This window comes from Metarhizium brunneum, chromosome 1 (genome assembly GCF_013426205.1).
Source record: "Metarhizium brunneum chromosome 1, complete sequence".
In the NCBI taxonomy this organism is placed as follows: Eukaryota; Fungi; Ascomycota; class Sordariomycetes; order Hypocreales; family Clavicipitaceae; genus Metarhizium; species Metarhizium brunneum.
Genome location: NC_089422.1, coordinates 5520734 through 5546611, shown reverse-complemented (window position 1 = coordinate 5546611; position 25878 = coordinate 5520734). Strand labels below are relative to the sequence as shown.

The window sequence follows — 25878 nt, the reverse complement described above, 5'->3', positions numbered from 1 at the left end:
TGGGCAAATACTATTATTATTGATGGTACTTATTGCCTATAGCTGGAACTGCAAATAGGCTTAGCGCGATATTACTAACAAAGATTGCAAATAAGGCACCGGGCCAGACTCCGTAGACCGGCTTGCCATGCAAGCGAGGTGGATACCTTACGCCCGATAATGAAGTGTTAAGCCCGAAGAATAAATTATTTTACATGGGGTACTCTTAATCTATATGGCTATCGCCTCTTTCGTCGAAAAAATATGTCAAAGCCTTGGCATAAGGTCTAACTAAAAGCAAAAACAGTAAGTTACTATCTATATAGTAATGAGTAGCCTCGGAAGTTTTATAAGTTGTAACAGAGAAGATCATAAGTGCGGCTTAGTTCGATACAAACAATAAAGTTTAAAACTGCCATCTGTATGTCAACGGGAAGGAATACGGATCTTGAGACATTTCAAGAGTCAATCAAGGCAAGCATCGGAGGAAGTGCGGCATTTCCCGTTTGCCCAGTCTAGTCGACTTCATGACAGTGTTCAAGGTCGGGAGCTTGCCTGTAGAGTCTACTAGTCTTTCAGTCAAGGATGCATATATTTCATCTCATATTAGGACAGCTGTTGTACTTGGGGTGCGACGGCTTTCCATATGTACATATGTATATGGACACTCTGTATAATAAAGTCTTCCGCGCCCTTGCTCACGCTGACACGTTCATTTTTAATTATTACTATCCGTTCTATAGCCCCCATAGGAGATCAATTGATTGCATTTGCCAAGGCGGCTACCGGGTTTGACGGCCGAGTCATGGAGCAAGACGACGCAGCCACGGCGACCCTTGGCGGAATATCGCAAATTTCCCGGCGGCATTGTAGACCCTCAACCAGACGTTTGCGTCCAAACTTGGCGTGGAGCCCATGACCCCCGCTGGTCCTGGGAAAGGGCCGCTTGGCAATGGTCGCTTGGAGTCGTTGCGAAATTAAAATCGAGCCACCCCACCACATACGAGAATAGAGTTTCCCAACTTAAGATATAGTAGTACTATATAATACCCCCAGCATTTGATCCTTCCGTTCCACGTTCAAGACCACTTTCTTTGGCGTCGATCCCTGTGATTGCGTAAGTCGGGCGACGGAGGAGTTGGTGCCGAGTGTGCGTCTCTGGGTGTGTTGTAAATATCTGCGCTTGATATTGTCGCCATGTCTTCGCCATCCGACTCCGACGGTAATTGTGCCCTCAACCTCCCATTGCATTTGCTTCAGGCTCTGCACTCGTCTCTCATTATCTCATGGTATTTGCTGGCTAACACATCTTCCAGTCGGCCGCCAACGTCGCGCCATCTCTCCCCGTAGTTTGAGGATCCTCTGATAACCTCCTCAGGCAACCCGTAACAGCGTGTCAAAAAACATGCCGTTATTCGAATTCAAGTCGGGCATCTTGTTGAGAAAAAACCCCACGACTGACTCATGGCCCTTTGGGCTGTGGATATTGGACAAGACTAGGCCCCCTCTGATTTTCACTATCGAATGGACTGGGACCTTGTTCATCAGTCCCTCGGTCATCTGTCAAAAATAGAGAGTCTGAATTTTCATTCACACCCTTGCAATATTATTCAATTGGTCTCTGAAGCCCATGAGAGCGCAGAGCGGCAACGGGTTCTATGTATTGAAACTAGTTGAATAGGGCCGTCGTGTGAGCCTTCATGGGGCTTTGGGTGGCTTTATTCGGCAATACCGAATAATAGTACACTTTCCCGTTGACATATTCGTAGTCGATGTTCGCTGTTCAGAATTGGCGACCCAGTCTGTGATGGTTGTCCTCAAACTAGCTGCAGGGTAAGAGGACCGCGTTTCGTTGCTAAATTGGGCTGCTAATCAACCAAAACTATCATGAACGGGCCATGAAAATGGATAACTGGAATAAGCTGCGTATCAAGTTGATCCATGCTACTACCCGAGTCAGCGGCTCTGAGTCGTAGAGACGGAAGCCCAAGAGAAATTGTCACATGATTGCTACCATGTAGTGCTATGAAACGGCCTATTTAGAGAAATTTAGATAGAAAGAAGGAAACATCAATACTGTATCGGGTAGAATTTTTGGATTCCATCTAGTAGCCACCTCGTAGCTAGTTCTATTACCAACTCCCGCCGTCACTTTCGTATTGTGACTCCGCGACGCACACGCGGAAAGTGCATATAGCATCAGACATCAATTGATGTCACAGAATGCCAATTCTCCCCCCACCGCCCCCGAATCCTATCCGCAGAGCCGCCCCGGCCCTATCGTTGTCGAATGAAGCCCTTTGGACCGCCCCAAGCCCCCTTGACCATAAACTTCTTATACACCCAGGGAAAGAAATCTTTCTTGAGGTAATAAAACCCCCGGCCCGGGACAGCCTGATTGACCAGCTTCCCAAACGTCTCCTTTGGCTCGCCGCCGTACTTGAACTCGGCGAGCAGGACTTTGCCGTACTCGGTGGTGAGAGGGCACGAAGTATACCCATCATACACGGCATTCGTCTTGGCCCCCTCCAGCGCACAGAGCAAATTGGAAACAAGAACGGGGGCCTGGGCGGTAATAGCCGCGGCCGTCTTGGACGTGGGGAGGTTGGACGCATCGCCGAGGGCCCAGACGTTGCTGAATGCCCGATGCCGCATCGTGCTGCTATCCACGTCCACCAGGCCGGCTGCGTCGGCCAGAGGGCTGTTGGCGACGAAGGCGTGCGGCCCCATTTTGGGAACGACGTGGAGAAAGTCGAATCGACGCGCAACCTGCTTGCCGTCGGGTAGCACAAACGTGGCTTGGTTGCCGTCGATGGAAACCAAGTCGTGCTGGAAGAGGCCCTCGACGCCGCGCTCGCGTCGCAACTGGTCCAGCGTGGCGCTGTACTTGGCAACGCCGAACATGACCGGGAGTCCGGTGGCAAAGCTGACCTTGATGCTGGAATCCTGCTCGGAGCCGGGGCGGTAGAGTCCAGCTCGCTTCCAGTAGTCCAGCGCGAGCCACATGGCCTTTTGCGGTGCGCCGGCGCATTTCACAATTCCAGTCGGCTGGGTGAAGATGGCCACGCCGCTCTTCATCTTTTGAACATTCTGATAGACCTTGTCGCACGTGTGGTAGCCGTAGGTGGTTGAGATGGGCGCGTCAGGGTTCGCCAGGGCCTCGGGCAAGCCCTTGATGCTGTCGTACTTGATGTTGATGCCCGGGCATACAACCAACTGGTCGTACTGGATCCTGGTGCCCGTCTCCAAGGTGACGCAATGGTCCTGGGGCGTGAAGGCGCCAACGCTGTCATTGTACAACTTGAGCTTGGCGTGAATAAGGTCCTCGGTCCGCATTTTAAGCTTATTTTTATCCTTTAGACCGGCGCCGACAAGCGTCCAGCCGGGCTGGTAATGATGCCAATCGGCAGGATCCACAACCGCAATGTCACCTTTTGCGAACTTGCCCGACCGCAGGAGCTGGTGGCTGACGCTGAGGCCTGCCGCGCCGGCGCCGACGACGAGCACCTTGTGCCGGTGTGGCATGGAGGCTGCCGACGAATAGGGAGCTCTTGGAAGGGCGAGCCGGGCGGCCGACTTGGCCGAGCCGGGCGAACTCGTGTGGAGGCGGAGACGGGCAAGACATGTGCGCGACATGGCTGCGGGTGGCAGAGGCCTCGGATTTCTGGGAATGGCTCGGTGCTGGGTAAAGAAAAACGGCAGTGTTGCAAAAGAGAATGACTGGTGTACAAAGACAGGCGTTGCGAAAACAAAACACGCGAGAAACGAGAACGCGTTGAAGATTGCGGAAAGTCACCAACTTGCTGCCAAGAATAGAAGTAGAACGAATTGCCACAAGTTCCGGAAAGTGAATAACTACAATGTCTTTATAGTTGAGACGCTCCGGGCCATCCCCGTACTTGTGGAGCTCCCATGGTTGTCGATATCTGCTTGTTCGGCGACTCGGGCTTTGGACTTTGACGTCGATCGGTAAATGCCGACCTGCAATGACGACGGACCGTTGTTTGCGTCGAGACCGTGAAAAGGAGACACATTGCGACCACTGGTGAACTTGCCAAGTGCTTTTGTGGCGAGATGCCCAACTACGTATATCCCTGCACGCAGGCTTTGGAGTGTGGTGAACAGAAATCCCCTGAGCAAAACTGGCGATATTCAACTATTATAACTTGCGGTAATAGATGGGGCCAATATCTAGGGGTAGCATTATCTGAAAGATATTCAGCAGAGTAGAGGTGTAGTGTCCTTTCAAGAGGCTGAGCTAGTGTACAAGAAATGCTGCGCTGACTTGTCCAAATGCAACATGCCGCTCCGTGTATACAATTCTAGGCAATATATGCTCAACATGCTAATCAACAAAACCAGAAAACCCCTGTTGTACAATGTATCCCCCGTAACACCATGCGTCTGTCGGTATTCGCAAGCCTCTGACAGGTCCTTCACAAGCATGTCTACCCCCCCCTTTGCAATGCAACTACATGCCGAGCTGTTTCACGTCAAGCGGCGTGTGAAGCATCCGGTCACCCTCGGGCGACGGTCTCGGCAAACTCCCCGCCCGGATATTCATTTGCAGAGACTGGTGTAGCAGCCTCGGCTCAGCGAGTTTCGAATCGCGTTCACGCCGCAGGGCAACGAATTCATCTTTGCTGTACCCGTCCATTAAATGCTTGTTCTGTGCTCTGTGACCACCAACGCTGAGATACGGCACGGGTTCGCTACGGCTCTGTGAAGGGTAGTCGTGGCCAGTCCATATCTTGACATGGTCCGGGAAGCTGAGAAGCTTGCGAGCCGAAGCATAGAGGTCTTCGGCGCTGCCGCCCGGGAAATCGCAACGCGCCGAGCCAATGTCCGCATGGAAAACGGAGTCGCCGCAAAAAACGTTATCTAGGCCCGTTAGTATACGAAAAATCCAGGCTCGCTGCCCAAGGGAGGAGATGTGGACGCCTACCTCCTATTTTGAATCCCATGTGGTCTGGAGTGTGGCCTGGAAGATGGATCGCTTGGGCTTCCAAGGAGCCAATGTGGAATCTTTCATCATCGTCGAGAAATCTGTCGAAAACGCCTCGTGTTTCTTCCTCTGATAGACCGTATTTTTGACGGAACAGCTCTTGGATATGTACGATGCGCTTGCCCACAGTGATGAGAGGCAAATACCCCTGCTCTTTGTGAAGTGACGTCTGAAGATAGCGCGCTGCTGTCAAATGGTCTGCATGGATGTGCGTCTCCAGAATACTATCAACCCTGTAGCCCATTCTTTTAATCAACAAAAGTATCTTGTCGGCTGAATGGGTAGATATGGTGCGTGCCAGAGGGTCGTAGTCCAACACCGAATCGATAATGGTAGCCGTCAGAGTATTTGGATCGGCAACTACATACTGCCAGGTACCCGTTTTCTCTTCAAATACATCATGGATAATGGGTTGAAAACTCGCATCCGGCGTGGCCGTGTTCTCTGCGGACTGCGCGGAAGAAAATTGTCGCATTGGTGCTGGATAAAAAGCTGTAGGGGCGGCGGGACGCAACCCCCTGTGCTGAGCGCCTTTGGATGCCACGTCCAATCGACGCCTTGGAGATTTTTCCAACGATGGCGAATCATATGAAGTCACAAGTCTAACCTGATGCCGACAAGCATTGTGAAGGCTCTGATACTCGGAGATGCCAGCAAGTGGGCGAAGCTGGGAGGCCGATGCCGGCAGGCGCTGTATTACCTGCCGCCTGAGAAGAGAGCTGGACGTAGATGCCATAATTGAATGCAATGTTTGGCTTCGTAGCGGAGTCTGTATAATTCTTGAGATTCGCGTGGTAGTAGTACCAATGCAGTCCGGCTGTGGCGCATTCTTATATTTTATGCTTGAACAGTCGCCGATGAGCCGGTCCACCGGCCTTTTGGTCGGCGATTGGGCTTTACTGTTGTCGACAATGCTAACATCCTATTGGATAATTGGGTCCCATGTCAGCTCCACCCACCCGAGCGCATGGCTTCCCGAGTTGCCGAGCGCCACGATGGTCGCCGACCAACCGACAAACCGACAAACCTTCAACCGACTTCCGACAACCGACAACATCGAACCACTCGCTCCATGTTGACACATTCATTCATTGCCTTGAATGCCTTGACAACCAGCCTGCTTTGCGGAAATGCGCCCCTCCGCGCTCGCGTGTACCGAGTGTCGACGTCACCATCTCAAGTGCGACGCAAAAAAACCGTGCTGCTCGCGTTGCACAACTACGCAGACCATATGCACGTATCTACCCTCGCGCAGAGGCGGAAAGCGAAAACCTGCGAATAGTCATGGCCAGGCCCAAGAGACCGTCAGTAATACAAAGACAGCGCCGGGCCTGCAGCTGCCACTGCATGAGCCTCACCGGCTCCCTCACCACCTCTCAACTGGGCCCGAAATCCCCCCACCATCTACGCATGATGTTCCTGCGTCAAGCAATGCGCCGACGCCTCGCGAGAGAAAGCCAGAGCCTTATGTCCCCGAGGACCGACTAGTTCGCCTATTCTACGAGAACTTTCATCAAGCGCATCCCATACTTGTACCCCCAGGCCAGTACGAGAGGCGGAATTACCCTGCGTACTTGCAACAAGTCGTCAAATTTATAGGAAGCCACTACTCCATGGTGCTCTCCGGCGATGAGTTTTACGACTCTACAACTTCTACCCTGGCCGCCCACTCTGCAGAAAAGTCATGCAGCATGGTCCAGGCCCTGCTTCTTCACTCCATCATCCTGTGCGCTCGCAACGAGCGCCCGCGGGCCGAGACATCGCTGGCCCAGGCGATTTCCATCGCCATAGAGATTGGCATGTATCAGAAAGACTTTGCGACCCTGTTTGCCAACAATGACGAATTCGAGTCGGAGAGCCTAAGGCGGACCTGGTGGGAGCTCTTCATCTGGGAAATCTGCATGCGCACGCTCCAGCAGAAATTCCACTTCCGGTGCAGCGACGTCCCCAACGAGGTTCTCCTCCCCTGCGAGGAGTCGACGTACGCGTCACTCCAGGCCATTCCGCCGCCCGCGTCCCTGGCCGCCTTCAGAGCGAGGGTATTCGCCGACGACGACGACGACGACGAGCCGGCGCCCTGCCAATACTCCTCCTTCAGCTACCGCATCGAGGCCTTCCACATCCTCGCGCGCGTGCTGGTGCTCAACAGCATCCCCGAAACCCACCCGGACCGCTTGCAAGCCATTGCCAACACGCTCGTCAGCTGGGCGCACCTGCTGCCCCCGCAGAAAATCGACATTGTAGACATCTACGGCGGCATCGACGAGATGTTGTTTCAGGCGCAGTTCATCATCCACTACGCCGCTATGCTGCTGCACCTCCCGCGCAGCAACCTCCGGCCCAGGTTCCCCGAGCAGTCTATGACCATTATCTGCCCCGTGACACCGGTCCGCCTCTCGCCGTCCCTGACGCGCAACGTCCACGACGTCAAGACCATTGGCGCCTCTAAGGAGCTGTCTAACCTGCTGTCGGTGCATTGCGTGCCACAGGGCTACAGCCCTTTTGTCGTCTTTGGCACAATTTTCTGCGGGCTGGTGCAGCTCGCTGCTAGCGAGGCCCATTCGTCGGAATGCTCGGACCATCATCTCAACAGGGTTGTGCTCGCGCTCGGCAATCTCAACATGTTGAGGACAAAGTGGCGCTTGGCGCAGGAGGCGTATCGGCATCTTAAAGGCGCGGCGAGGCAGACTAGCACGATTCGGCCGGAGGGGCGGCCTCTGCAGGATGCGAGTGGTGTTTCTGCTAGTACGAGGAACTTGGTTGTTGCGGATGGGGGGATACTGGGGCCGGCTGCGGACTATGATGCCGTTAATGGCTCGATTTCTTCGCTGTTTTTGTCGGCGTATATTGATCCGACTTGTAGTGATCCGTTTCCACTTGGTCAAATGTCTGACTTTTGAGGAGGTTCGTGAGAGGATGGATGAAATGGGGTTTTGGGGAGACGTTTGTTTTGTTGAACGTTCTTATGTTGATGCCTTGGTTACGATGCGAGTAGTCATACACGGTTGATGAGGAGTTGGTAAAGGGTAAATTTAGAGAAATTTCCGGTTATTGTTGGGCAAGTTTTTAGACTTTCAATTTGGTGGAGTTCATTGTATTAGCACACGAATGTTTATGCAGCTACTAAATGACTCTTTCTGGCTCCGTCACTTGGCCGTTACAGTTTGTGCAACTGTGTAGACGGCTGAGGGTGGTCGCGTGGTGATGATGCAGCATAGTCAAGACCTTGCGGCTAGAGCATCATCTCGCTAGCCTTTACCGTTGTATCTAGCCCTTCTTATAGACAGGCACGTGTATAGCACCGTATCAACTGTGACAAGGGCAGTATAGCTGGGCTTGGAACAGTGGTTCGAAGCTCAATTTAAAAGTAACTTTGAGGTATCAGAGGTCCTTGGTTTTCCAAGAGGCCTTGAGGGACCGGAGGTCTCTATAAATACAAGAAGTCGGTGAGGGCCAGTACCTGAGGCGGTGCTCACCAAGGTCCAACTCCGGGTTCTCGTGATACCTTTCTTTGTTGTCGTGCACTTTGTTGTCCGACGCCTTTGTCCGCGTGACTCAACATTGTGAGCAGGCTCTGCATCGCCTCTAGAGCACCAGGCCCTGGCGGCACGCCGACACCAATTGTTGGTACTTGTTTCTCAGTGGACTTGTAGTGCTGGTGGATGTATCGATGAGCAAAAACTCCATGTGCCCATTGGTTTGGTTGCCATGTACACCTTGGGGCTGTATAAGTTACCTAGGGAGCAAACCGAGCAATTATGCAACCGCAATTAAATTCCATCACTGCAATGTTACACCAAAGCGATGGTTATGGGAGAATTCATTGGACCGCTTGAAGCTCGGCCCGGCACACAAGTTCAATGTTGGTCAGAAACCACTCAGCCTTGACCATGTGGCTTCACCTTCCACCTACGCGTGGCTAACTTGTTTCGCTTGTCTGATTTAACCTCGCCACACCCTGGCCAAGAGGACCTCGCCGGCTTGGTCTGAAATCTAGACCAGAACCACCTTTGCGCCTGACGAGCGAGCACATCATCGACCATTCCTTGCCGTCGGCGGCACTACGTCGCAATGCCTTCATTCCCACCCTCGCGGATGCTCGCTGCGCTTCTGGTTAGATGGCACAGCCTGGCATATAGCATTTTGATGTTCGGACTCCTGTTTCTGCTCACGGCCTTGTATTTCCTCTTGTCCCAAGGGGCTTCACGTCTCCAGCGCCGTCTAAGCGTCCGAATCACTCTCGCAGAACCCGGAGGTGGCACTGCGAGGGAGTCGGATGAAGGTAACAGGACCCCAAGAACTAGTAACAGCGTTTCAAGACAGGGGAATGTCTCGAGCCAACTGAAGTCGATGCACGTCCGATCTGAAGATACACCGACGCCAGCAATCAACACCCAGAAACGAAAGTTGGACCCTGAAAACTATACGGTAGGCTGGATCTGCGCCCTAAGAATGGAGCATTTCGCCGCGTGTGCACTTCTTGATGAGGAGCACCAAGGACCAGAATATGTGCCCGGTGTTACAGATATCGCGTATACCTTGGGCAGGATGGGACAACACAACGTTGTTATCGTTGTCATGCCCGAGGCATGTTCAAATCCCGCCTCGGTTGCCGCTCGACATCTCTCATACAGTTTTCCCAACATCAGGTTCGGTCTCATGGTTGGCATAGGAGGCGGGGCGCCAAGTCGAAAAAATGATGTACGCCTCGGCGATATCGTTGTTAGCGTTCCTCGTGGTGACAGCCATGGTGTGTTCCAGTACGACCTCGGCAGGACCATGCAAGACGGAAGCCTCCATGTAACCAGCGTTTTAAATCAGCCGCCAATCTTTCTGCGAAATGCGGTGGACAGACTCCAGTTCCGGTATGAGATTCCAGGCCAACAACTTCAACAAACTATCAGCAGCATCCTCAAAAGAAACCCAAGATTACAAAGCTTTAAGCGACCACATCCCAGCGCAGACAGGCTGTATCGAGCTAAAGTCACGCATCCTCCAGGTACAGCGAGATGTGAGACGTCCTGCGGTACTGACCCGATGAAGCTGGTGCGGCGAAATGAGCGGGATCCGTTCAAAAGCTATCCAGCTGTTCATTACGGGGTGATTGCCTCGGCGAGCCAGATGCCAAGGGACGCGTTTATTCGCGATAAGCTTGTAGCAGAGAAGAATGTTATTTGTTTTGAAATGGAAGCTGCTGGTTTAATGAGCTACTTTCCATGCTTAGTTATTCGTAGCATATATAACTATGCGGACTCCCATAATAATGATGAGTGGCTGCAGTATGCCGCAATATCAGCAGCGGCATATGCGAAAGATTTACTCTATCAAATACCCATAGCTGCGGTCAAATCTCAGAAGAGAATTAGCGATATACTGAAAGGTGAGTCTTCACGAGTCTTGTAAATGGTCACATATTAATCAAGGAAAGCATAATAGCTGCCGAAAACCCTGCAAAATCGGACGCAGACGCCTCGCAGGCACAGCGTATAGCGAAGCAGCAGGCAGCCCGTCGGGCCTGGTCCCCCGAGGAAGTACAGTGTCTTCAATCACTTCGTCTTGCGGGAAATAACGAGAACACCGCGTATGAGTGGTACAAGAATCGCGTCGAAGACCCATTGGAAGGTACCTGTCTGTGGTTCCTCCAGCAGCATCATTTCCAGAAGTGGCAGAAACAAGACTCTGGTGTACTTCTACTCCTGGCGGGCCCTGGTCATGGAAAGTCAGTGCTGGTCAAATATCTAGTCGACCACGGTCTACCCAAAACATCAACCATCTGTTACTTTTTCTTTCAGAAAAACGTTCAGGACCAGGTTTGCCAGGCACTTTGCGCCTTGCTCCATCAGCTCTTTTCTCAAAATCCAGCCCTTATTGACCATGCTATGCTACAATTTCGCAGAGACAAGCAGGGGTTAACTAATTCTACCGAATTACTCTGGGGCATCCTTAAAAATGCTGTGAAAGATTCTCGCGGTGGGCCTATCATCTTTGTTCTAGACGCCTTGGACGTGTGTACAGACTCAGATTTGAGGGGCTTGGCACAAAATATCCACAATCATGCTACCAGCGACCGGATAGGTTCCAACAAGCTAAAATATCTCTTGACAAGTCGGCCTGATCGCCCTCTATTTCCCTTCTGCAACCATCCATCAGAAGATTCTCCACATATCACGATATTCGAAGATGACACATCTAGATTTATTATGGACGACGTGACCCATTTCGTTACGCACCGAGTTGCTCAGCTGTCAAGGACGAAAGACCTCTTGAATAGTACTAAAAGTCACCTAGAGTGGATATTACAGGGGAAGCGTGATAGTTCTCACCTCTGGATACGCCTTGTGTTTGAATATTTGGAAAGACAAAACTTGGAAAATTCACCAAGAACGATCGACATTTTTATTGCAAAACTTCCGATGAGTGTTCCAAGGGTATATGGGGTCATTTTTGATTCGCTTGAGTCTCAGGAACAACCAACAGCCCTCAAAGTTCTAAATCTTATCCTAGCAGCAAATCGGCCACTGACCATCTCAGAGGTGAATATTGCCATGAGTTTACATGATACAGTCAAGTCTATTCACGATATTGACTTACAAAATGAGGAAGATTTGAAGACACGGCTTCAATCTATGTGTGGATCATTCATCTCAATTTACAAAGGCAGTATCTATTTCCGTCATGAAACTGCTCGCGAGTTCCTTCTCACTGATGCGTCATTAACCTCACCAATCCCATCAGAACCTCGCCATCATTCCACCAGTCTCATGCAAGCACATACTACACTGGTGGAGGCCTGCGTGCTGTATTTGAACTTACTCAACGCCGATCTTGAGCTTCCAGAGGAGACTATTGGGGAAGCAAACGCAGCCAACCCCAGGTACGCCTTTTTAGACTACTCGGCCAAGAATTGGGCATCTCACTTTCGCCAAGCCAATATTACCGACAACGCTGCAGTTATACCACGTGTTCTCAAAATTTGCGATTCCAACTCAAGGAGCTATGCGGCATGGTTTGAAATCTACAGGCAAACCGTGAGTGCGGAAATCCCCGGGAAATTGACGAATCTCATGTTGGCTTCACACTATGGCCATCTTCCCATCGTTGATCTTTTACTTCAAGGGAGCGCCAAAATCGAGGGGGACAATGACAAAGACAGTCGGACACCGCTATCATGGGCCGCCCAGAGCGGGTATGAGGCCGTTGCTCGTCTGCTTCTCGAAGAAGGTGCCAATATTGAGGCCAAGGACAGCCAGAGCGGTCGGACGCCGCTCTCTTGGGCCGCCGAGAATGGACACGAGGCCGTTGTCAGATTACTCCTCGATAAAGGTGCCAATATCGAAGCCAAAGACAGCCAGCGAGGTCAGACGCCGCTCTCGTGGGCCGTCGAGAACGGGCATGAGGCCGTTGTTGGTCTGCTTCTACAGAAAGGTGCTAATATCGAAGCCAAGGACAGCCGGTACGGTCGGACGCCGCTCTCGCAAGCCGCCGAGAGCGGCCGCGAGGGACTTGTCTGGCTGTTGCTACACAGGGGAGCCGACATCTACACCAAAGACAAATATAGTCAGACACCGCTATATTGGGCAGCCAGGATGGGGCACGAGGCCGTGGTGCAATTGCTTCTCGAGAAAGGCGCAACCATCGAGGCAGAGCATACCATAAATGGGCAAACGCCGTTATTATGGGCTGCTGAGAATGGGCACGAAGTGCTGACATGGCTGCTGCTAGACCAGGGTGCCGATATCGAAGCAATAAACACGTCCGGTTGGACGCCATTATTATTATGCGCTAAGAACGGGCACGAGGCCGTGGTGAAGCTACTTCTCGAGAGAAGCGCAAACATTGAGTCAAAGGATACCCAAGACGGACGGACGCCGTTATCATGGGCTGCAGAAAACGGGCATAAAGAAGTGGTAATGCTGCTGCTAAAAAAAGGCGCCCATATTGAGGCAAAGGATACCAAGGATGAACGGACACCACTATCCTGGGCCGCTGAGAGAGGACATGGGGCTGTCGTGAAGCTGCTGCTCCGAGGGGGTGCCAATGTTGAGACACGGGATAACAAACATGGATGGACGCCGCTCGCTTGGGCAGCCGAGAGAGGGCACAAGGATATTGTTGATCTGCTTATTGATGGCGGGTCTGACTTTGAGGTGGAAGATAATACTGGCCAGACACCACTGTTACTGGCGGGCCGCAATGGTTATGATGCCATCGTTGGTCGACTTCTCAGCGACCTTGCTGGTTTCGATGTGAGGGATGAAAATGGCAGGACGCTGTTATCCCTGGCCGCCGAGAAGGGCTACGAAAATATTGTCAGGCTCTTGCTCAAGGACGGGGCCGCAGTCGACCCAACGGATAGGGAAACCGACCGGACGCCGCTTTCGTGGGCCGCCGAAAAGGGGCACGAGGAGATTTCCAGACTGCTTCTAGACTCTGGCGCCGACGTGGGCTTGAAAGACTTCCATGGCCAGACTCCTCTTTCTTGGGCGGCCAAGACGGACAACAAGAATATCGTCGCGCTGCTTCAGGAGGCTAGTGAACTTGCCCAGAGAAGGAAGGAGGCACGAAGCAGTGGTCGGGCATTCTTCTGGGATTCCCAAGTCACCTCTTTCTCAAACCATGAGGCATAATCATGTTCCGCAAGGAATGCGGCCGTCTGCTTTCTATACCAGGCTCCATCTCCTTGCTGGGCTCTTGAGTTCTTATTGTAACAAATGTACAGCATCAAGGTAAGCGAGAATTCAGTAACTCATTTCTGGTTTCGGTCATCCTCCATCAAGCTTTCCAACCTTCCGCGAACAGAGCAAGCAAGAGTATGCAGTAACTCAAATTATTAAAGAACTATGACCTTTGACAGTCTACCTACTGAATGCTACAGTCGCATAAGGAAATGACCATGCCTTATAGCAACGGCTGTTCCCGGCGCAGACTCGAAAGAGTAATGTCAATGATCAAGACCTATCCAGCTCCTCATACTTGTCGCGAATCCATGCCAAGATTGATCCTGCTTCGCCCCAGCTACGCTGAGTGTCTCTTTCATGGAAAAATATCCATGGTCTCACGTACCTTGCATCTTCGTCCCACATCTCCTTGAATGCCTTGATCACGATCTCGCGCTTGAAGTGATTGTGTCTTTCCCACCTGTCCTTCGCCGTACGAGTGCTCAACGCAAGTCGATGACAAGCAAGCACTAAAGACGCTACACCGGCCGCAATAGCGGTTGCCACAGAAGCTCCTGAGACTTCATGCGGCCAGTGGTCCGACCCCAGGAATGTCGTCTCGGCCACGAGATTCTGCCCCGGGAATAAGAAGTCTGCATTTCTTTTGACACTCTCCTGGGCTTCTTTCCCCATGTCTGTCGTTGCAGCGATTTTAAGGACCAAGTCATAATCAGCCGGGAAGGCATTTGCTTGATTGTAGCCTTCACCAGCTGTGCTCGCAATCACCACAGTGCCTGCACGCATCGCCCTGGAGATTTCCAAATCCAAGCCATCAATTTTGTTGAAGAAAGCTGCGCTGATAGATATAATGTCGGCGCCTAGCATGACGGCCCATCCAAAAGCCTATGACTTGGTGTCAGCACCGCCACTCGCAGTCGACTCAGATGGCTATACCTTCTTGACTCGTTCTCCAGTCATGTCCGTGGAATAGTCTCCAACTTTGGCAACCAATAACTGGCAGAATGGATCTAGTTCCGTAATGATTTTGGCCATTTGTGTTCCATGAGGATGTTGGGAGAACCACCACGGGCTCTCGCCGCTGCCGGAGGAAACGAACGATGATCCTTGAATGTGAGAACACTGAATTGAACCCGGATCCACTCCGGTATCAATAATTGCAACTTTAATATGTGGCATGTAGCTGGGGGTAGCATCCTTGAGAAGCTGGGCGCGCCAATTCTCGTCCAAAAACTGGCGTTGAAGTATCTGATATGCACTGAGAAAACTTTCCAGCCGGGTTACTTCGACAGCGGTGCTACCACTCGTCAGTAGTTGGTCTTTGCAAACACAAAACACCCAGAAACACACCATTTTCTAGGACCATGCAGCTCTGCTTCCTTGGCTGGAGAAACTGCCCATATATCTCTGAGAACATTGAAAGTGAAGTCTTGAGGTTGACCAAGAGCTGCCAAAGTCTTGTCAAAATCCGACCTGCAACGTTCTTCATATTCTTCGCTGAGAGCGTATCCAATCAAGTCCTACATCCAAGTCAGGCCTGTGGAAAACCGAAGCAATACTGTGACTTACTTGTTCAATAATTACTTGAACTTCTCGGAGCTAATCATCCATATAAGAATTCGTACTAATTGACGTACATCTTGTGGTGACTATTTGACAAACAGGTAAAGACATACCTTTGGGAACTTTCGAAGGGACTTTTGAACCTCCTGACTTGTCCAATATTGCAATGCGATCCAACCGCTGGCATACAAAGTCAGCTTCTTAAGGTTGGGACAGACTAATCGGGATCCAGAAAAGAGAGGCTCAATGGATAAATCCACTCTTTTCCAGTCGAGAACCTCAATATCAAATCCTGTGAGGCACTTTTCGATGACTTCTTCACTGTGAGGAATATATAGAGAGTCGGACACGCGAAGTTCGTGTATCCCCGTCACCCCATTTTTGTTTCGGAGCCAATCAAGAATTTCCTCTACCTCAGAACGGATAGTGATCATTCTAGAGTCTCTGCTTGCGGGGGGAAGGTCCGGAACTGGAATATCCACGTAACGCAGAGTTGACTCAAAGTCGACTCTTAGGGTTGGTGTGCCAAATCTTGACTTTGAAGTAGATGGTTGCGAGGCTTTGTTAATTAGCGCGAGAAAGGGTTCAATTGACTTTCTCGAATGGCGGAAACCCCCAAGATCAAGTGTAATTTCTCTTCCTACATCCAATTAGTTGTGAAGATTCGGTGCGTTCTAGGGGGGGGTCTTTACTGTTGTCTAGGATGAGGTCAGCCTTTCAAGTTCATTTGCCTGCGCGCAAACCAGTTGACCTTTTACGAACCTTGTGGATTGCCTAAAAGGCTTCTTATATGTTCTATAACTGAAATTGGAGGACTGGGAGGGCCTAAGTCCGAATTGTGCGGCGACGGAGGCCGTGTACCGACGTGCCTGACTACAAAGGGGACAAGAGACTGTCGAAGCTCTTCCCTAGTAGTTTTGTCCGTGATTTTAGAAATGTAACTCATCGGCGGCTCTCCCTTCTTATCCACTTCGATAGCTAACTCAGGACACCGCTCAAGTATTTTGTCAATAACACCTGTATTCCCGACTGTGATTGCAAGGTGAAGCGACTCATTGCCGTAGAAGAGATTTTTGCAATTTTTCAGAAGGTCACTGACCATCTCGTCATCTTTACGATGAATTGCGTCTGTTACGACACCCTGCGTAACAGACTCAGGTCGGCGTTGAATGAAAATGCGAGTCATTTCAGGTTTCTCGTTTTCAATGGCATGATCAACCATTGTCTTGTCAATCTGTACCTCGTCTGTGAGTGCCAGCATATCATCAATTAGACCAACAAGATCCCAAGTGCTGGACAGATCACTTCGGTGTACGACAGTGTCCAGAGGGCTTCTTTTTCTCCTGGTTTTCCGGACGAAATACCGTATATCGCCACTCTCTCTAGCAAGGTCTATTAGCGTGCGAAAGAGCTGCCGAGATCCGTACCTTGATGCAGTATCAATTACCGTCAACTGGGTTGATTTGTATTCATATTTGAGGAGATTTGGACAGAATTGTACGATTTTTGATGCAACCTCTTCGGGATCGAATTTAGCGGCGGCATTGTCTGCCGCTTCAACATTATGTGCTGCTTCAACATCATGTGCTGCTTCAACATCATGTGTCGCTTCAACATCATCTTCCGTTTCGGTATCATCGTTCAATTCGTTATTCCCCTTCTTTTTGGCATTGTTTTCCCTTTCGCGTTTACGACACCTCCTGAGCCACGCTTCCTTTTCAACTTGTTCATGATTCCCTGTGAGTAGTTCTCTGAACACGTTGTATTTATGAGGCAAAGAACCGGGCAATGACTCTGGTGTTGTTCCCCAGCGGAGAAGAATATCAACAAGATTCCCGCTCCCACCCTCAACCCAGAGCTTCTCGAGATGTTTGCAGAATATTTTCTGATCTATCTCCTTGAGATGGGGGAGAAGCTGAACAAGTTGTGTCTCATCTCTCAAAGCCTCTACCTGTTTCCAGGTGACACACGGTTCCATCTTACCCAACCTCGTGGGAGGATGTTCACACAAGCCAACAAGTCGAGATAGAAAATGCGCGTTCCACGAGACTCAATTGACACTAACCGCGGGATGGTGTGCTGCAAGGACGGTGTATGAACACTGGATCTGAATTGTAGTCGGCGAAAACTCCTTTCTATTTCTTGATCGTAGTGTCTGTGCAATACCTTAGGCATCTTTGGGCAGCAAGAATTCTGATGCCTGGAGCCTTCTATGAGGGCCTGCAGTATGAAAGAACCAGCGCAGGCCAATTAGAATTACAGTAAAACATGGTTTTGTATTACTCGTAATCTTGTTTTCAGTGCAGGATGACTGTCATACACCAACATGTGCTTCTAATTGGGCAAAGATGACAACACGGAGAAAAACCCCTCAGTCAGGGGATCAGCCGCATGAGAAAAGCAATATCGCTTCTGCGGACATCCTCATCTCCCAACTCCCCTGCTTGTCTACACGGCTAACACTCTCTGTACGGTTTGCCGACGAACTTGTATCAACGATGCCAAGTCTTTCGACACCACGAAACGACATGCTGGACCAGAGGCAGCTTGAAACAGGCGTGACACTCAACCTCTTTGAAGCCTCGTTGGACGAAGGCACGATCAGGCAGAAGAATACACCGACGGACCAGATTCAGCGGATGGTGATAACCGATCGTAATCCCACAAGCCCCTACAAGATCCAGGTCCTTCTACGAACATGCATCCACGGGACGATGGATATTCAGACTAAACAACCAGCGTCGTTGATCATAGTGGACTATTCCATCATGATTACAAAGGAAGGCGCTCGTTTTTCAACCGTGGACACCAGTTTTGAATTCTCCGAGTACCTAACACCAGCTGAGCAAGCTGAGGCTGCGGGAAGTTTCAGCCGAGGAACATGCCCTTCGGTCATCGCTTACGCACCCTTCGAGGAACCTGTCAGGTTCAATTATATGGCTTCAGAGGAGAGCAAAAAGACTCAATTGGAAGTCAAGCTTTCTCCCGAAGTGGCTGGCGTTAAGCCAGGCGAAGTCTCTTTCGGCCAGGAGAGGGAGTCGACCTACAGCCGTCGATATTTTGACCAGGGTCTTGGAGGGAGAAACTTCGACCAAAACGGGTGTGCTTATAGGGTCTGGTGGAATTTGATCCAAAACAAGAAGGACAATGCAGGGGTGCCGCCGAAATTTCGTGTTGCAATTCTCCTGCAGCGCACGGGGACGGGTAAATTCCAGGCAAAGTTTGGATTTGCGGCAAGGGGAGGGTTTGGCTATCGTCTTGAGGAGCTTACAAATAGGTGGCTGCGCAGAACTGCCGTCGACGATCCCATCATTTTCGATCCAAGTGCCGATCCAATAGGCAGTGACCTGGACGGAATGAAGATAGATCAACAAGAGCTTAGGAAGCTGAAAGTTGGTTCTGAACTGGCCAACCTGGGTAGAGTTTGGGGTCTCAACCAGTTGCAGAAGCCTTGAAGAGACTGAGATTCCAATACAACTCGGTATGGGCTGGATCGTCTTGCAATACCCGCGACAGGAATACCATGAGAAGGACGTATGTGTTCTGATAGTACTAGTTAGGAAATTGATTCAAACTTCCTTCCAAGTTCCCCATGTCCGCGGCCGAATGAAAGGGCTTAATGTGCATACATCGACCAGTCATTACCCGTTGGCAGCTCAAGCGTTTCTCAACGGCATAATTCTTGCGTCTTTGGCCAAGGGCGCTTCCATGTTTGTTCTGGCAAAACCTTCGGACCTTGTGCGCTTACATGTAGTTTCTGGTCGAAACCTGCCTCTTGATGGAGCTATGTCAAGGGCAGGGTAACTGGGCTTGGAACGAAGTATTCTATTCAGACTATAATAATTAACTTTAGGATATCAATGTCCTTGGTTTCACGACAACTAAAGGGGCAGAAGGTCCCTATAAATACAAGAAGTCAGTGTGACAAGGGCCTGTGTTTAGGGGCTTAGAACAGTGTTCATATTCAGCTAATACTTTGCTTTAATATCAAAAGTCCTCGGTTTCCCTTGGGGCCCTGAGGGCAGAAGACCTTTATTTATATTAAGAAGCGGTGAGGGACCTTGCCCTAGGTCTCGTGATCAGAGCCCTTGTGTAACTATTGTCGGGTTCAAGGTTCGGCCCGTGCCTTCATGGCAACGTGTCATCCGTGTAACAGTCAGTGAGGGCTTATGTCTGAGGCAGCCCTCGCTTAAGAGCGACTTCGGGGCTCGTGACCTTTGCCTTTGTTGTTGTGTAACCTTTGTTAGCCCAACGCCCTTTGTTGTGAGCCAACCGTGTAACAGGAGTCGACCAAGTTGTTGGGCCCTGCATTAACCTTATTCCCGTACGAGTCCGCTTCAAGTCCTTGACTGATAGGGCTTCTTAGTCTCGTGACTCTCGTCACACTTCTCCAAGAAGGCTATTCTTCTATCATTCCCCAAACAAGTGTTAGAGTTTTGCTACACTGCAGTTCTCAAAGTACGTCAATGTGCAACTTCCGCGGGTACTTTCTTCTAAAGCCAGCAAAGGACGCAGGCACCTTGTAACCACGCTGTGCCATCAAGACTCGTGTCTACTTACTACTCCCGCCTTGCCGCTCTATCCATCTTCCCTTGGCCGAATCCGTGGCCAGGTTGACTTAATCGAGGACTAGTCCACTGTTATTCGATTCGTAGGTACCAATCATGCTCTACCCACTCAGTTCGCTTATGGTGCAGCATGTGGTCAAGGTTGTCGGCTGATGGAATCCATAGAGTGGAACGCAATCCACGCGGGACAGAGATGCACTTGATTTGGAGACTGGAGTTGTATATATCTTCTGTCAAGTAGTATGTAAGAAAACATGTTGAACGGCTAATGCTTTATGATCATGACCGGACCGGGGGCTAGGTGTCACGGTCGCATGAGTCAACGCCAACTAGAAAGGGAATTTTTGCTTTTGCGGCAGAACTTGGTCACAAAGGGATTAATCACATTTCTTGCCATGTTGCGGTGTACGGGCTACTCCTCACCGTATGCAGCATCAGACAAACCAGGACAAATGCCGTCCTTGGACCCTGCAACAATCCTACTGGGACGGGCGCAGAACGGGCTGGGGCGGGAATACATTGATTCAACACTCGAGTGTGTCATGGATTCAAACGTCGACTCAAGACTTGTGTAATGTTCCTATCGTTCCTTCTTGTATCATTGTACTATTGCATATACCTGTTGTAGATGTACGTTTTCTAAGACATACGTCAAGTTGACCACGTTGCGTCCCCGTCGTGACACCAATCGATGCAGAAAAGAGATAATAATATCCTCGTGCGTACCAGTTTGTGAAAACTACCACGCACCAGATTGCCAGCCACAAACGCCACGTCACACTCTTCTGTATCGGGATTCAACCCGGGCGGGAGAGAGCATGGATATGTATCGGAGCCTGTGACGTGGTCGTCGCTACATATGTAGTGACTGGGACTCTTTCAGGGCCGCCTGCACACATCTGCAATAAACAAGGCAGACAGCAGTTCGCATGTTGCATCAGACTGGCACCTACATGCAGTTCAATGAAATCTGGTGGGCATTGCATAAGTGCACCAGAGGCATGAGTTGGGAAACTACAAATGCTGGCAATTTTCCCAACGACGATGTGTATCCGCCGCTCAGTTCTCCAGGCTCAAGTTAAGCCATCTGAGAAACAATCCTCGCCATGCTCGGTATATTCACTAGTGGACAGATGGAGTTGAGCTCTCTACTCTGGGCTGGTCTGGCGATAAGCACATGCATCTACATTTGCACATGCCTATACAACTTGTACCTGCACCCGTTGAGACACTTCCCCGGCCCCAAGCTGGCGGTTCTGGGACCGTTTCACGAATTCTGGTACGACGTCGTTCAAGACGGCCAGTTTCTCTGGGAAATCGGCAAGATGCACGACAAATACGGTAGTTCCAAAGCCCTACAGCCAGCATCCCCGTCCTACAAACTAACATCCGCCTCCTCATGTCAGGGCCAATCGTTCGCATCAACGCACACGAGCTGCACATACGCGACTCCAGCTACTACAGCAACATCTACGCCGGGGGCGGCCGAATCGTCAACAAGGCCGATTCGGCCGTCGGTCCCTTCGCCGCCGTGCCGTCGTCGCTTCTCGCAACGACTGATCACCACCAACACCGCGCGCGGCGAAACTACCTCAACCCCTTCTTCTCCAAGCGCGCCGTCGTCGCCACGGAGCCGCTCATCTCGGAGCGCATCGCCAGGCTCTGCCAACGGCTCGAATCTGCCGCCGACACGGGAGCAACGGTGCCCCTCGACTGGGCTTTCTCGTCGCTCACCGCAGACATCATCACGCAGCGGTTCTACGGGGAGCACTTCAACTATCTTGATATCCCGGACTACAAGAACGCCGTCACTGAAGCTATACTAGGTCTGGTCCATATTTCCAATTTCACACGATTCGTCCCCTGGCTGCTGCCCGTGATGCAGATGACGCCAGTATGCATCATCCGCGCGATACTACCGCCGTTTGCAGAGTTTCTCGTGGTGCGGGAAGAAATGAGGCGCAAGATTCTCGCCGCCTCCGAGACAAAGGACGGCGTGGAGTCGGGCTCGGTCATCATGTCGGCTCTCATAGATACCAAGATCCCGCCTGCGGAGAGGGACATTGACCGGTTGCTGGACGAGGGAAACGTCATCGTGTTCGCCGGCACAGAAACTACCTCGAGGGCCCTTAGCGTCGGCATGTTCTACCTCCTAGATGACCAGACACACGTGCGCAGGATACGCAAAGAATTGAGCTCCGTCGTCTTGGCCCCCGGCCGGGGGTACTCCTCGTCCGACCTCGAGCTGCTTCCCTACCTGGTAAGCCTGGGCCAGCTCCTGGTACAGAGACCTAGGATACCTGTTTACGATGAATGATGCTTTAGAGCGGTGTCGTCCACGAGAGTTTGCGCCTGTCATTCGGCGTCGTTGCCTGCCTTCCCCGCGTGGCGGCCCATGAATCACTGCAGTACAACGGATTCACGATCCCACCGGGCGTAAGACGCAGTTCCTGGTTTACATTTCTGTATGTTTTACACTGAAACAACAGTGTCTGATGCCGAGTATAGACCCCCGTTAGTCAGTCGTCGTACTTTGTACATACTGATCCGACAATCTACCCCGACCCGCACTCCTTTAATCCCGATCGATGGATACAAGCAGCCAAAGACGGCTTCCCGCTCGGTAAATATCTCGTCAACTTTACCAAAGGCAGCAGGCAGTGCATTGGCCTCCAGTAAGTATTTTGTACAATTGCTGCACGGCATGTGCCGGAGATGGTAGGGCTCATGTGCGTTTCTGCAGGATGGCATATACGGAGCTCTATTTGACAATCGCGATGCTTGTCAGCACCTTTGACATGGAACTTTACGACACGACCATAGACCACGTCCGCATTCATCACATTCGCACCGTCGGTTATCCGAGCAAGTGTAAGAATATGGACAATCCAAGAGGGGAGATTACTGTCAAGGTCAAGCGTAAAATCGGGGCGGAATCCGTTCAGTAGAATAATGATGCGGGCGATTCTTTGACTGTGAGAACCGCATCTCGGCCCAAGGTATTTGAAATGGTCCCGAGTTCTGGGGGGTCTTGTTTTCTGTGGCATGCCTGTCAGATGGTGTATTATACCTAGATTCATTTCAAGATGGCCACGTGCTAGAATTACTACGCGGAGAATGTCGCAAGATTTTAGATAATCAAGATTCCCATGGTGGCATTGAGCAAGAACACCGGCGACAAAAGGTTGGACAGGCGGTGACCGGCTTGGGGATGTAAGAGAGGTTTCAGAGTTCAAGTGCTCGAGGTGGCTGTCAGACTGGGATGCATGACGCAGGCAACGTCAGTCCAGGTGCTTGGAAGTCCCGTGTCCAGTAGAGCGATAACAGCACCTAGATCGGCTCATAATACACCAGGTACTGGTACTTGGTGCCTTCTAATGCGTCGTGAGGTGGAAACGAGGCCACTGACTCTTGCTCCCCACCACATCAGTACGGAGTACTCCGTACAATTACCCGACATTCAGAAGCCAGGCAATCTTCTTTCCCGGGGTTTCAGGGACTACCAGTTGATATGTACGTACATATGTACTCCGTATGGGCGTCCGGGGTAATGAACTGATCGGTCATAAATTGCCAGTAGTAGTGGGGGCTCGGCTGAACAAGGCCACTCGCAGCATTTGACAGCTCTCAGGGAGCTCGTAGAAAGATTACAGCAAGGAAAGCTTTGTCAAATCTGTCCGGTACTTTGACGATACATGTCAGACTTGAACATGCGTCGAGGAGAAACTGTCCTTGCAGTGTTGTGTTCTTTCGCCTCATATACACCGCGGTGAAGAAGAGATATCGACTGTCGTGCTCGATTTGTCCATGCCGCCATGGCGTTTCCACATCATCACGCTAGCAGGGTATCTAGCCAGCCGCCCGTGATTCACATGCCTCCATGTCGACATTGTCGACCGGGCCGCAACTCTAGTACGGTCCGGCCTCAGAAGAAGTCGACCGCGGGGCGTTTGACTCTCTGCTCGACCTCGACACGTGGGGAGCCTTGATAGGAGGAGTTGCTTGTTGAGGGTGTGGTTAACATCTGTCGACGGCGGCCGGGTGAGATGGCGGCTTGCGGCTTGATACGCGTGCCGTCGTGCCGCCTGCAGAAGAGACAGCCAAGAAAGGCCGCGGTGACATTATCATGATGTCGCCACAGCCGCGATTCCCCACTTGTTGCCGCCACGGCATCTAGATTCGGAGTACGGGATATCGTATAATTTTCGACTAGGGTTTCGTTTTGACCATCTCTGTGCCTTTTCTCACCACAAAAGGTCAACTGGTAGGGTTTCCAGGTAACCGTAGTGACTTGTCAATGCCTCAAGCCTAGTCCGGGAGCCGGTCTGCTCAATCCACGGACTTGGCTGTCTACCAAGTTTGAATAGTAAAGGCGCCGGTGCGACCACAAGCGGCCAACGATGGCCTCGAGCGTCCCTGGATAGATGGCTGTTACACCGAACCGACAGAGTGGCCAGCAGCAAGTGCAGACTCAGCCGTCGTGCGAGGTTCAACATTTTCACGCGGCTAGTTCAGATTTCTAAACGTGGCGAGTGATTCGTGGCGTTAACTGGCCCTGCGCCACACAGCGTTCCCAATTATGCAGGCGGATCTTGGCGTCGAATACGTCACCGACTTCTAAACAATCTTGCGCCTTCCACCGCCTTCCACTTCTCATCGCGCGAGCAATCCATCCCGCACCCGAGATTGCATTTCACGCCATGAAGTTGCGCTCCATCCTTTGACCTTGTCTCCTCTCTCCCTAACCCGCACTCGCTTCATTGCAACCATCATGGTAACGACCCGGCGCAGCGCAGGCTCGTCCATGGAACCGACCGCCACGGGCTCAACCGCGCGGCAACCGCAGAACTTGTCGCCGCCTCGCAACCCGCCTCTGCTCCCAACGCCGACCGAGCGCCTCCTACTCGCCGTCTTCCCTCTCGTCCTCGTCTTCGGCACTCTATTCTCTGTCCTGTCTCCCGAAACCCGTTCCGCGCACTACGACCACATGACGCAGTCGCACTCGCAAGACCCCTCCGCGGCGCCCAGCTACTTTGCCCGCAAGTCCAATATCTTCAACGTGGTCTTTGTGAAGCGCGGCTGGGGATGGACTACATTCGCATTCTACTTCTTCCTGTTTACGCACCCTAGTGGTGGTGCCGGCGGTCTGGACATTACGCCACGACGACTACGGGCGGTGCTGCGTTGGGCGGCTGTCACGGCGTGGTGGTTCCTGGTCACGCAGTGGTGCTTCGGCCCGCCCATGATTGACCGCGGCTTCAGGTGGACGGGTGGGAAATGCGACATGGCTGAGCGGGATGTTCTGCAGGGCAGCGCTGATATCGGCGAGGCCTTCACCGCCGTGGCATGCAAGGCAGCCGGCGGGAAGTGGAACGGTGGACATGACATCTCGGGACATGTATTTCTGCTGGTGCTGGGTACGTGTTTCCTGGCTCAGGAGATTGGGTGGGCGGTAAGCAGATGGAGCAGCAGATTGGCCGAGGAGAGATGCATCGTCTTGCCTGATGGGGCGGTGAAGAGCGCCAATGTCGAGGCTGAGACGGCCGCCGGGCAAGGAGGAGGATACGCCCTTGGAATTGGGACAAGGACGGCTCTTGGAGTGGCGGGCTTGAATCTGTGGATGCTGTTGATGACGGCAATTTATTTCCATACGTGGTTTGAGAAGGTACGTCGACAGTTTTGTAAGACTAGTTGGGTGAGGCTAACCATTGACAGCTTACCGGACTACTGACGGCTCTTGTCGGAGTGTATCTGGTATATATTGTTCCTCGGGTCGTACCCGCTGTGAGAGCAGTAATTGGATTGCCCGGGGTATAAGGAGAGTCTGATGGACTTGTTGCATGAAGCGTGGCCAAAGCAGCCCTTGGCGGGTGAGGGCGCGAACCACAACCAACGACCTAGACCAAGACCAAGTAGAATAATAATAGACAATCATCACCGTAAACAAAAGCTCAACGTTGGAACTCCTCCAAGCACACATGTACGATGTCGTGATGCGAACAAGACCAAGTCCAAACACGTGCAGCCCCACCAGCACAAGGCGGCCCTAAAACCATCACGGCCAGCTTCACTCTCAGTCTCTCACCCT

At 51.6% G+C, this 25878-nt stretch overlaps 8 protein-coding genes across 8 annotated transcripts; 5 read left to right on the top strand and 3 right to left on the bottom strand.

Moving 5' to 3' along the window:
* Positions 1-2256: 2256 nt before the first annotated feature.
* On the bottom strand, positions 2257-3615 carry hmt2_0 (Sulfide:quinone oxidoreductase; the record flags this gene model as incomplete). Its single annotated transcript, XM_014693380.1, has 1 exon — positions 2257-3615. The coding sequence occupies one exon, from the start codon at positions 3613-3615 to the stop codon at positions 2257-2259; it is 1359 nt and encodes a 452-aa protein (XP_014548866.1).
* An 835-nt stretch (positions 3616-4450) lies between these two features.
* Positions 4451-5459, bottom strand: gloB2_0 (Glyoxylase B2; the record flags this gene model as incomplete). Its single annotated transcript, XM_014693381.1, has 2 exons — positions 4451-4860; positions 4925-5459. 2 exons carry the CDS (start codon positions 5457-5459, stop codon positions 4451-4453), a joined length of 945 nt encoding a protein of 314 aa, XP_014548867.1.
* A 655-nt stretch (positions 5460-6114) lies between these two features.
* G6M90_00g016620 (uncharacterized protein) lies at positions 6115-7884 on the top strand (the record flags this gene model as incomplete). The annotated part of the gene is made up of 1 exon (XM_014693382.1): positions 6115-7884. One exon carries the CDS (start codon positions 6115-6117, stop codon positions 7882-7884), a length of 1770 nt encoding a protein of 589 aa, XP_014548868.1.
* A 1171-nt stretch (positions 7885-9055) lies between these two features.
* On the top strand, positions 9056-13611 carry ANKRD50_0 (Ankyrin repeat domain-containing protein 50; the record flags this gene model as incomplete). The annotated part of the gene is made up of 2 exons (XM_014693383.1): positions 9056-10364; positions 10421-13611. 2 exons carry the CDS (start codon positions 9056-9058, stop codon positions 13609-13611), a joined length of 4500 nt encoding a protein of 1499 aa, XP_014548869.1.
* A 321-nt stretch (positions 13612-13932) lies between these two features.
* G6M90_00g016600 (uncharacterized protein) lies at positions 13933-17200 on the bottom strand (the record flags this gene model as incomplete). The annotated part of the gene is made up of 8 exons (XM_066129787.1): positions 13933-14544; positions 14596-14956; positions 15010-15179; positions 15229-15258; positions 15336-15781; positions 15867-15920; positions 15985-16604; positions 16650-17200. The coding sequence occupies 8 exons, from the start codon at positions 17198-17200 to the stop codon at positions 13933-13935; spliced, it is 2844 nt and encodes a 947-aa protein (XP_065985766.1).
* A 520-nt stretch (positions 17201-17720) lies between these two features.
* G6M90_00g016590 (uncharacterized protein) lies at positions 17721-18677 on the top strand (the record flags this gene model as incomplete). Its single annotated transcript, XM_014693385.1, has 1 exon — positions 17721-18677. The coding sequence occupies one exon, from the start codon at positions 17721-17723 to the stop codon at positions 18675-18677; it is 957 nt and encodes a 318-aa protein (XP_014548871.1).
* Positions 18678-20896: 2219 nt separating this feature from the next.
* On the top strand, positions 20897-22738 carry TRI4_0 (Cytochrome P450 monooxygenase; the record flags this gene model as incomplete). Its single annotated transcript, XM_014693386.1, has 5 exons — positions 20897-21131; positions 21197-22050; positions 22116-22226; positions 22299-22465; positions 22534-22738. 5 exons carry the CDS (start codon positions 20897-20899, stop codon positions 22736-22738), a joined length of 1572 nt encoding a protein of 523 aa, XP_014548872.1.
* A 1823-nt stretch (positions 22739-24561) lies between these two features.
* scs3 (FIT family protein) lies at positions 24562-25607 on the top strand (the record flags this gene model as incomplete). Its single annotated transcript, XM_014693387.1, has 2 exons — positions 24562-25455; positions 25506-25607. 2 exons carry the CDS (start codon positions 24562-24564, stop codon positions 25605-25607), a joined length of 996 nt encoding a protein of 331 aa, XP_014548873.1.
* Between the last annotated feature and the right edge of the window lie 271 nt (positions 25608-25878).